The sequence below is a fragment of the Oncorhynchus mykiss genome, chromosome 2 (assembly GCF_013265735.2).
Source record: "Oncorhynchus mykiss isolate Arlee chromosome 2, USDA_OmykA_1.1, whole genome shotgun sequence".
Taxonomy (NCBI): Eukaryota; Metazoa; Chordata; class Actinopteri; order Salmoniformes; family Salmonidae; genus Oncorhynchus; species Oncorhynchus mykiss.
The window spans coordinates 83,497,035-83,509,259 of NC_048566.1; the positions used below are offsets into that span (position 1 = coordinate 83,497,035).

A 12,225-nucleotide genomic window follows, 5' to 3' on the forward strand; every position below is an offset into this window, starting at 1 on the left:
TGAAAGCTGCTGGTTGCGAGCAGCCAGTAACTGCCTGCAGCGGTGGACTGCACGTAGTGCTGAATTGAACCAGCGACAGACAGTCGACAGATCTCACCGGATACTAAGGTGAAAGTTCAGTAGAAATAAATTCAATTCATGGAGTAGACATCGTACAAATATGTGACAGCTTTTAGATTTTACCAGACGGGGACATTTTTATTTTGCCTTTCAATGATTTGCTGTCACAATTGAAACTCCTGAACCACTTGGTGGTAGGCTAAAACTTGTTACCACCATGATTTGGGTTATTTTACTGTCTTATTGCCTGACGTTTGTTTTTGGATATAATTCGGATGATCGACTGCCTTTCTTTTATGGGCATGCATTTGAGAACTCGCCGACGGCATCAAAAGTGAACGGACTAAGCATTCCTGTTAAACGCATCAACCCACAAAAATGGTGTCCAGAATCGGGAATGCACTTTAAACTGTATGGAAATGGCAGCGAGGATTTCCACGTCTTTGCCCACCACAAACGGGGAAATATATTACTTAAAACTTCCAAGGTTTTGGACAGGGAAGAGCGTTCCGAATACCTACTGAGTATATGGTTATGTTGCCAAACATGCGTGTCAGCGGACCATGTTGTCTTTGAGGTTGCGTCGGTGAAAGTGGACGTTTTGGACACCAACGACCACGAACCCACTTTTCGCAGTGCAGACTTGAAATTAACTTTGAATGACGCGACTCCACTCCGGTCTGTGGTTCACACGGTAAATGCACTTGATGCAGACAGTGGAAAGAACGCAGAGTTGACATACTTCTCCGTTCCCAAAAACGGCATATTCTACGTGGTACCACGAACGGGTGAAATTTTACTGGTGGACTCCATACTGGGGCTTCCATCTACAGTCAAGTTTTATGTTTTTGCAAAAGACCACGGTTGGCCCAGCAGAATCAGTAAGGGGGTTGAGGTCACGGTTATCCCACGACAGTGGTGCCCACTGCGCCCAGGCCAGACAGGGGAGTTAGGCCGCCTGGGCAGGGCAGGGCGGATGCAGAGGGCATTGTTGGACTCTGGTAGCACGGTCTCCCTCAATGTATCCGAAGATGTAAGCATCGGTTCAGTCGTTATGAACCTGAGCCCAGCCAAGTTTCAGGCAGCCTCATTTGAGCTGGTTTACCCGGAGACAGATATCACCCCAATCAACGTGGGCAAGGAGAGTGGACATATCGTGGTAGCCAGGCGCCTGGACAGGGAGACTGAACCGTTCGTGGAATTTACTGTCAAAATACAAGATCAACAAGGTGCGTACTAAATCTGCACTTTACTGGGCGCTTGTCTTCAGTGCGATATGTGCGGAGTGGTAATGCCCTTATTTAATTGGCAAACGTCTATTACGCATGCATGATGTCACTTTAATAGCGCAGTATTTTGCGACCATCTGGGTGGCTGAAATAAAAGTCCCCCTGCAGTCACTATCCCTCAGTAATGCCCCAAAAGAGCATAATGTACATTGGGATAAATAGCCAGGTCGGAAAAAGCTATTAGCGCAGGCTAGCTACAATACATCCAACAGGTACACAAGGTATCCCTTTACCTGCTTCAGTGGAAAAACAACAACAACATGATTTGTAATTATGACATGCTCATACAATAATATGATGTATCTCATGTTTATGTATAACTCTAACAGCTATTACTTTTTTAAATTAAGGCCAAATAATTATGGTTATTTTAATTAGGGCCAAATATTCTTCTTCTTAAATAGACTCCAGTCAATTTATGGCTACCATAGACTCTACTGTAGACTCGGCTGTGAAGTTGTTTCCAACATGAACCATTTTGGAGTGGAGATCCAGTGTGACCCCAATGCTGTCTGTTTCCTTGAGGGCTGGTCTTTTTAGTTTTATTTTCATCCTTGAAAAAGCAGACTACCCATCACCCTTTTTGTGTTTAAACACATATTCTGCTGGATTTTTATTTTATTTTGAGTCTGTTTTGCACCAACAATTAGTAACTTATTAGTATGCTATACTGCATGTGGTTTGCTTGTGTTCCATTTTTCCCTTTGGCTGTGTGGTGATAGCAGGTGGGTCCACAAGGATATTAGTGTGACTTGTGTCACTAAAGCTGTGTGCATGTGGCCCAGTGGCCACTTGTCTACACCCCAAGGCTGTCCTCATTGGGGAACTCTTTGAATAACCCTTTTTGATTCCAGGTAGAACTCTTTTGGTTCCAGGTAGAACTCTTTTTGGTTACATGTAGAACCATTTCCACAGAGGGTTCTACATGGAACCAAAAAGGGTTCTCCTATTGGGACATCCGAGGAACACTTTTTGAACCCTTTTTTCTAAGAGTGTATGTGTAGTCTCTCTCTGTCACCTCTACACCAGTAGCTGGGGAATCGGCATGGAGAGACAGAAGGAGAAGCCAGTGAATTAGGTCATCATGATAGACACTAGTAAGGTGTCATGTTGGAGAGAGGTAGAGAGAACTCTACATTCGTCCTGTGTAAAGATTTAGTTTCCACAAAGGCCATCAGCTTAATAGCTTAGTTTTATTGGAACAGAATGTAAAGTATAAGCTGTTTCTCTTCGACTGTGACTTTTTCCTGCCCCTGTGCTTGAATCAGTTAATGTTATTGGAAGGGGCAGGAGAATGGAGAAGTATTGAGCAAATGGGATAGTCCTTGGTGAGGTGGAAGAGAGGGGATGGGATTGGACTGAAGTGATTCCCCTTTTGGCAGGGGGGTGGTTTGGAGTGGAGCTGTGTCTCAGCTTGTGGTAATCACCAAGGGTCGTATGTATGTTTTTTTTTTCTACTGTGTTATTGACTTGTTAATTGTTTACTCCATGTGTAACTCTGTGTTGTCTGATCACACTGCTATGCTTTATCTTGGCCAGGTCGCAGTTGTAAATGAGAACTTGTTCTCAACTAGCCTACCTGGTTAAATAAAGGTGAAAAAAAAAAAAAGATATCTTCTAACTGTAGGAGTGCTGAATTAAGATCAGTTTTTCCTTCAAGATCAAAATGAATAAGATTACCTGACGAAGATCCATTTAGGATGGAAACGTTGTCAATAAAGCAGTGAATTGGGAGCTTTAACAGTGTGCGGGCCTTCTTGTTCTTTACTGGGATCTGATTCTATATCAGCTCTCCATTATCCATATGGCACCTAAGCTCAGCCTGCTTTGTCAGAGAACTTCAGCTCTCTAATTCTAGTCAGCCTCTTGTCTAGTTGCAAATACATTTGCATGTTCATAATGTGATTTGAAATTAATTGGGATGAGACCTGATCTTAATTCCTGTGTAATGTGTGACTCTGGGGCTGTATATTTAATACAGAAAACTATTTCACAATGCCATGCCATCTGCATTTATTACATTTGTAAAGAAACCCAAGATGTGTGTGTGTGTGTGTGTGTGCGTCCAAGCATGTGTGCTTGCGGATTTGTGTGTATGCGCACGCCCATGTGTGTGTGTGTGTGTGTGTATGTTTACCTCCCTGTGGTGGGACATAGCTCCTTTCTGCTTGAAGTGCATTGTCAATACATTTACAAGCAGTTGCATGTTAGTTTCCACCCAATCTATTTCTGCTCTATGTTCTGCTTGGATATTGTCTTTGCCCCAAGTGGCACTCTATTCCTTACATAGAGCTCTATTGGCCTTGGTCCAAAGTAGTGCACAGTATAGGGAATACGGTGCCATTTGGGGCGCACATTTGTCTGTCTGGCCGTGTCAGAGGAACATTCTTCCCTGCAATGCTGTCTCCTCCAATGTACAGCACCACACCACACCACTGCTCCACTGCTCATCTGATGGCCAGGAGAAAGGAGAGGTGTAGCCTAGTTCCATGAGGATGGGTCCAGGGCAGAGGGTTTATTAGACCGAGAGGTTGCATTATTTATGTCCATTATTACAGAAATTGTCAGGCCCAAGACATGGCAGCCAGGGAGGAAGATAATAGTGACAGTCAGGGGCAAATGCCTCTCTCCTCCTCCTCCTCCTCCTCCTCCTTGGAGGAGTATTCCTAAGGCACAGATTCCCTGCTACGTGCCCATGCACCATGCTGAGTGATAAATGACTACAGTGGTCCTTACAGTAGCCCCAGTCACCACCAGCTGAGGTGGTGTTACACAAATGACAGATTTTACCGATGGTGCAGCAGTACAGATCCAGAAGGGCGGGTGGGGGTGTCTGTGCGAGGAGATCCTGTCTGTTGTTTTATTTGTCTAACATTCTAACTGGCCTTCTGTTCTTTTGGAATGCAGTTGACACCTAAACATAGTTGTTAAGTTAAGGTAGACTCAACGTTATAATGTTGCCACGAGCAGCTCTGTAGATATTGCAATGTGCTCGAACACAGTCACACAGAGTGTCTGGGCATGTGCACGGGTTTGCTTCACCCTGCTACAACGTGGTAGCTACGGGACCATAAAGCAGAAAAGTTTAGCCTCGCGCTTCAATGCGCTTAGTTGTTGCATAAATCTCGCCGGCCGGGTCTATACCTTGAACAATTCCGGATAAAGATTTTGAAGGGCCACAACCCCTGTCTGTCAATCCAGAAACATCTTTGTTTACTGAGTTTTGTTTTGCCTCAGCTCCACATCCTCGCTGTTGGCATTTCCCCTCTGGGCCAGAATCGATTTGCCGCTATTGATTAAGCAAGCAGGCTTCTGTTATGTTCCAGTCACAAAACATTGCTTTAAACACAATTTATGTGTCAGAGAAGGCCTGCCATAGACTGCTACTAATAGTTTGCAAACTGGTAAAGAGTTAGGACTGTGATTGAGCGGACCACAGATGTAACTTTCTGGGACCATTTAATGAATCAGAGCCAGGCGTTTCAGACTAGACGAGCCAAGACCAGACTGAGCATAGAAAATTGGTGTTGGCACTCAGACCTACCAAAGGAATTGTCTGGTCTGTGTTTATTTATCTATATTGTGTTGAGTTTCTTTACCTTTTTCCCCCTGAGGTCCAATTAACTGAGTAAAACAATGGTTGCGGCTCAACTTTCAGCCCACGAGAAGAGCTGTTAATTAAAACCAAAATACAGGGTGTATAGACAGCTCTGAAAATTTTTGTTTTGTGGACAAAGAGATTTTGCTGCAGAAAAATGACATGTCTGGCAGAGTTGCTTGGTACAGTATTTCGATAGGAATTTCCGTAAGAGAAAATACATGTAATTGCCGTAATGGCGTAACATGTTGTAAGGGACTTCTGTCAAAAGATGAAATGGCAGTTTGATTAAAGATTGAAGGAAGAAATTTGAAGCTGGCTTGTGATCAAAACAAAGCAAGGCTGACATGAGTCATCAGTATGCACAGTATTGGCCAGCTTGTTGGTGTGTGTGTGTTTGTGAGTGTGTGTGCACAGAGAGAAAGAGAGAGAGAGAGAGAGAGAAGGGGAGAGCCCATGGTGATGTAGCCTACCCACAACCTAGGCTGATGTGTGAACAACTCTGTGTCTACTGCTGACTGCTTAGCATTCCATTTGTTGCATTCCCATTACAGTTGGAACATATACTGTATCCTATGCTTTTTTTTATGGCTTCCGCGTCTGTGGTCGGGCTACCCCCGTGTGTGCTTTAATCCAAGTTTGACAGTATGTCTGTGCATTGTTCTCGTCATGTGGTTCGACATGTTGTTCTCTATGGAACAAATGAATGTGGTCCTCCTCTCCATATCGTCAGTGTGGGGGTCCGGCTTCATGCTGTGGACTAATAAGAACATATGGTCTCCACAGTCTTATGATGGTCTGAGGAGGAGGATGGGACAGTAGTGATGGTGGTGGAGTCATTAGTAGTGCTTCCAGTGGACACGCACACACAGACACACACACACACACACACCAAGCATAATGATCCAGATCTGGGTGTAACTTCCATCTTAGGCTACTGCAATACAGTACTGTACTTAGAGTTCCTGGTCTTAAACTCAACACATAATACACTACAGAGACGCTCAGGATAGAAACCATGAGAAATCATTTAAATCAAGTTTTTTTCTGTGTCAACGCTTTCGAGAGGTTCAAATTGTTTCACATCGTGACTATTGCACAAGATGTGTGGCGTCTAATTACTTGTGCTCTTTGTGCCCCAGGAGGCCAGAGCGATAGCATTTTAATCATTCAATTTTAATCATTAATTGCATGAATGTGTGTTAAGTTGCTTATGATGGATCTCTTGGGTGCATAACATTCACTGCATCTGTCAAATCCTTAATTTAGTCCCTAAGAATTGTATGGTAGTTAATAAAATAATCATACATTTGTCATAATTAAGTCATACTTTTATCACGTTGATATTAAACATTTAATACCAGAAAGTCATGCATTTAGTTGTAAAAAATTAAACACCCCTGATAATGCATTAATATTGTACTATGAGATATAGGATAATCAAAGATTTGGGGAATTAAGTCCCCTTAATAGTCCTATTTACCATGTAAATAAGAGATCATCATAGATTTCTGTTTTTAATATGTCACTTCTGTCACACTAATATAATCATCCAAGTTAGTGATCAGGGGTGTTAAACGTTGGGTGTTGATACCTCCTCCTCTACTCTCCCGCTGTGTGATGAGCATTGATCTGGTTTAATCACGCTGGCTTCCTACTAATGCAGATTAGGATGTGTGTGGGGAGATGATGGTATACAGCACAGGCTGTTCACTGGATTACATTCAGAAAATGAGGGGTTTATCCTCACTCCTGTCCCCATTAACAACGCTTCTAAACACGCTGCTGTCTTAATGTGTGTGTGTGTGTGTGTGTGTGTGTGTGTGTGTGTGTGTAGGGGAGAGGTGTAGAGAGTGTTTGTGTCAAATCAAATCAAATTGTCTTTGTCACATGCTTTGTAAACAACCGGTGAGACCAACAGTGAAATGCTTACTTACGAGCCCTTCAACAATGCAGAGAGAAAAATATAAATATAATAGAAAGATAATAACACAGGAATAAATACACAATAAGTAACGATAACTTGGCTATATACACGGGGTACCAGTACCGAGTTAATGTGCAGGGGGATGTGGTTATTGAGGTAGATATGTTCATATTGGTAGGGGTAAAGTGCCTAGGAAACAGGATAGATTATAAATAGTAGCAGCAGCATATGTGATGAGTCAAAATAGAGGCAGTATGCTAGCTAACACCTGTTGTCTTGGTTTGGTAGAGGCAGCATGCTAGCAAACACCTGTTGTCTTGGTTTGGTAGAGGCAGCATGCTAGCAAACACCTGTTGTCTTGGTTTGGTAGAGGCAGCATGCTAGCTAACACCTGTTGTCTTGGTTTGGTAGAGGCAGTATGCTGGCTAACACCTGTTGTCTTGGTTTGGTAGAGGCAGCATGCTAGCAAACACCTGTTGTCTTGGTTTGGTAGAGGCAGCATGCTAGCAAACACCTGTTGTCTTGGTTTGGTAGAGGCAGTATGCTAGCTAACGACCCATTATGTTCGTTAGGTAGAAGCAGTATGCTAGCTAAAACCTGTTGTCTTGGTTTGGTAGAGGCAGTATGCTGGCTAACACCTGTTCTCTTGGTTTGGTAGAGGCAGCATGCTAGCTAACACCTGTTGTCTTGGTTTGGTAGAGGCAGTATGCTGGCTAACACCTGTTCTCTTGGTTTGGTAGAGGCAGCATGCTAGCTAACACCTGTTGTCTTGGTTTGTTAGAGGCAGCATGCTAGCTAACACCTGTTGTCTTGGTTTGGTAGAGGCAGCATGCTGGCTAACACCTGTTGTCTTGGTTTGGTAGAGGCAGCATGCTGGCTAACACCTGTTGTCTTGGTTTGGTAGAGGCAGTATGCTGGCTAACACCTGTTGTCTTGATTTGGTAGAGGCAGTATGCTAGCTAACGACCCATTATGTTCGTTAGGTAGAAGCAGCATGCTAGCTAACTCCTGTTGTCTTGGTTTGGTAGAGGCAGCAGGCAAGCTAACACCCGTTGTGTTGTGTCAATTTGTTAGAGGCCTCTCAGTGACTTAGTGTTGGAGTCGTTCGGAGGGTGAGAGAGTTCCAGAGAGGCCACGTCCGCTTTTAGAGCAGCCCCATTATTCTCCATTACGATCCCATTCTAGACCTGAGAACACCACTGAGAGTGGATCCTCCAAATTGGCCCCATACTTTACGCTCCTATATCTACCATCACCATCATAACACAAACATGACCCCTCCCTCCACCACAGCAGCACAGCATAGAGCGTGAGCTTTCTGAAGCCTCGAACATAAACAGATAGCCACAGATAGAGGTGAATGGACAAAATAATTCTGCTTTATGAACAACACCCTCGGTTCTGGTTACAGAGGTGGATAGATATCTGGAAATATGAAGAGAGAGAGAGAGAGAGAGAGAGAGAGAGAGAGAGGATGGAGCAAGAGACGGAGGGGGATGCTCCCGACCTGGGAATGTCCACACTTTTCCTGGAAGAGATATGACTCTCCTTTTAGCCACAACCCTCTTCTGGCTCTCTGTTGTGAAGTGGCTTTTACAGAGTCTTTTCTTAGAGTTGTATAGTGTTTCTATGAACTCCCCACTGTTCCCAATCCACTTCAGGCCCAGTGTGGTGATAACAGCTGGAGGGACGAAAGAGCCTGAAGTGTACAACTATCTCCTTACTGCTAGTGTCCTTTCTCCTCGCAGCACACAACAGAAGACAATAAGGAAAGCCCCACAAGGAAAGCAGGATAAGGCTAAAGAATATTTGACTTTACATTAGATTCTGTTATAGAGGATATTGTGTATATATATTCCATATGCGTGAAGCCATTTAGATTCACTTCTGTGTCACCTAGTCAGCAATGCATTGCATTTAAATGGTGTGTTAGATTGTGTGTGTGCATGCGTGCACACGATTACAGTTAGTGAGTGTGCCTGTGCCTGTGGAGCTCTGTGTGTGTCCGAAACTTGGAAGCCTTGAGCCACTACAATACAGAGTGCAGAGGACGGATCTTAATAGATTTCAGTCCTCTGAGCTTTCAGTGTGTTGATCCTATGCTGACTGGTCCAGACTCACAGTGCTTTAGGCTCACAGTGGGGGGATTTACAATAGGGCCCCTTTAACACGGCAAACGTTTGGTTAATATGTCTTAATTCTTCCCTGCTGCGCTGAAATTCACTTTATACCCACAGACTGCTAAAAAGCCTAAAAGGTCTCTGATGCACCATCGGGTATTTATGTTTGCAGATGCAATTTCTATTAATTTGGTACCCAATTGATATATTTGTTTCATGTTTTATTTTCCTGCAACGGGCTCGAAGAAGAAGCAGTAGGCAAATCAGTGTGGGGTCCATATTATGTGGAGCCTTTGAAATTACAGTAATTAGATGGTATATCGCAATACAATTCTCTCCTGTGCTGTGTTCGAGTGCTGTCCTGTATTGTGTACTATACACAGATCATGTTCACTTGTGTGTGTTCACATGTAGTGTTTTGTTTAGCTGTTCGTGTAGTGCCATAGACTACTTAGGCTGCTCAGTTTCCTTTGTACTGTCCTCTTATACTACTCTGTTCTCTTAGGCTTCTCTGCCGTGCATTGCACTCCACATATGAACACACACACACACACACACACACACACACACACACACACACACACACACACACACACACACCCCTCCTTGTACCGTGGGCAGTCTATGAGAGCACTTGAGAAAACTTTTTTATACCAGCAAGCCACTTAGCAGCTTTATATAGCTACTGCCCAAGGAGAGGATTACCAGCAGGCAGCAACAACACAACATCCCTGCAGGGAGACAGTGGAGGGAACAGCACACTGTGACACTCCCAATGTGTTATACCTGCTATCCAATTTATCACGTTACATTTCATTACAGCCATTTAGCAGATGCTATTTTTCGTTAGATACTGAACAGTAGACCTTATTCATCCGATTGACCTACAGTTAATACTTTGTATGGGCTTTGTAAATTCAGAGGAGACTTAAATCTGATTCGTCTTACATTCATTTGATTATAGCACTTGGTCTCAGTCAGGTGAGATGCTGTGAGGCGAGTTCCAGCCTGAGTGTTTTTATCACTGCTCTTTTTGTGGCTCCATAGATCATAGGAGCCTCATGCACACGCGCACACACACACACACGTCGGCTTTGACACACTCTTCATTATCATTCTAGTCCGGATGGTCTGTAATTATGTGGCTTGGCACTGATTAGACGCTCCATAACAAGCTTATTAAGCCAGCCTTGTAAAATCATCACCACCATTAGCTATAAGAGACATGGCTGGGAAAGGCAGAAACTTGCGAAAGCACTGCACTTTCTCCCCCCGCTTGTCACAACATAACGATATTTAACCAAATGTAAAGTGATTTGTCCTTGATAGAGTGCCTCTTAGACCTTCCAGATCTGAAAAAATACATATCTGTGATCATTGCTCAGCATAAATGGGTTCTGGATTTCTTTTTTTACAGCTCTTTAGCTGGCGTAAACTGCCTCTGTCGACATTTCCACAGATACTATCTGAACATTGATGAGTTTCTCTGCCCCCATGATACTGTTCTATTTATCCAAATGAGCTATCGCCTGATCCGCAAGAACTTTTCTCCACAAACAGACTTCAAAGCGCCGGTAGCAAAACTAGATTAATTATCTCCTCTAGCCTCTGCCTTTTAGTTATTATCCTTCTAACAGGGATTTTTCTGCCACTGAAATCCTTGGGTGGGCCGTCTGAGTGTTTTTCTGGGTCGCCTAAGTACAAACAGTGAAAATAAAAGAATGTAGAAAAGATAATGGACCTCTAAATATATATATAAAATACATAAAATACATAAAATTGCAAGAACTTAGCTTTAAAATTGCAAAATGTCCTCTCAGCTCCATGGCAGATGATGTACTGTAGAATCGCAGGGCATGTTCTTTAAAACGTGGCAACATGACATAATTTGTAGAATTGCAGTAAATTAGCTTTAAAACTCCTAAAATGTCTCTCAGCTTCATGTAGAAATTTGTACAACTGCAGGAAATTTGATTAAAAATGCTAACATTTCTTTACACTGGCAAGACGTGAGCCGTCCGCGCCATATTTTTATTTTACCTTCATTTAACTAGGCAAGTCAGTTAAGAACAAATTCTTATTTACACTAACGGCCTACCCCGGGCCAAACCCGGACGATGCTGGGCCCATTGTGCGCCGCCCTATGGTACTCACGGCCAGTTGTGATACAGCCTGGATTCGAACCAGGAACTGTAGTGACGCCTGTGCGCCACTCGGGAGCCTGCATTGTTTAAACTCTGCATCGTTGGGAAGGGCTCGTGATCAAGCATTTCACAATAAAGTCTACACCAGTCATATTGGCACGTGACAAATAAAATTAGATTTGACTTGCCACGCCCCCTTCCACCCCCCCCACCACGCCCACCAGCTAAGCCCCTTTTTTATCCAGATTTTTGTAGTGCTCTAACAATTAAATGACAGATCATACAAACTCATACAGTATACAGTATAATACAGTATAGCACATCATAGACCAGGTAATAGACTGTGAGTGACGGAGGGTTAGAGTCGGGTTAGAGCAGAAATACAGCTCTTTCTCCTTGGTAAACAACAGCTGTCATGGAAACCAGTAAAGGTGAAAGTCAGTAGCTACTTCCTGCAACAGTTGTTTAGATTGTTGAAGATCAGGAGACACGTTTATAGCCTGTAGTCAGACAGAGGAGGTTTAAGACAAATCCTCTGTTACCTTTGACCCCGGGATAACGTGCGTGGGACTCTAGCTACCTAACCTTGCTAAGGTGAAACAAAGAACAACTGAGGAGAGTGTGATCGTCCCATAGAGGTGGATTTAATTGATGGCATTTGATGAGTCAATATGTCTATGTCCTAGTCTTAATCTCTCAATATCTGTAAAACGTGCTTAGCATTCAAACTGTTTAATTTCCTGACAATGCCATAACATTCTTGATTATATATTTAGCATACCCATTGTTTGAATGTGCTTTTCTGTCTAGTCCTTCAGTTTCAGCTCTGAACAATACAGTATCCTCTTCAGCCCTTTCCAGCTCACTTCAGAAGTCAACTGAGCTCTGTGGACCATATCCACATCTCAGACCATGCATTCTCTCTCTCTCTCTCGCTCTCTCTCTCTCGCTCTCTCTTTTTTCACACTCCCGGTTCCTCCCTGCAGATTGATAATTGGATTGCAGGAATCGTCTTATTCATTCCAGCGTGGAAGGAGCATGGCAGTAGCAGTGTTCAGGTGACAAAGAGTCTGTGGACGTAAGGCAT

The 12,225-nt window shown here is 43.5% G+C and overlaps 1 protein-coding gene across 1 annotated transcript in view; it reads left to right on the forward strand.

Moving 5' to 3' along the window:
* The first annotated feature begins 1,114 nt into the window (after positions 1 to 1,114).
* The window catches only part of LOC110502224 (neural-cadherin-like), a 113,148-nt gene continuing 102,037 nt past the window's right edge, over positions 1,115 to 12,225 (forward strand). The window contains exon 1 of the mRNA XM_036934304.1: positions 1,115 to 1,289. Coding sequence (XP_036790199.1) covers positions 1,115 to 1,289 — 175 coding nt within the window. The remainder of the gene's footprint in view (positions 1,290 to 12,225) is intronic.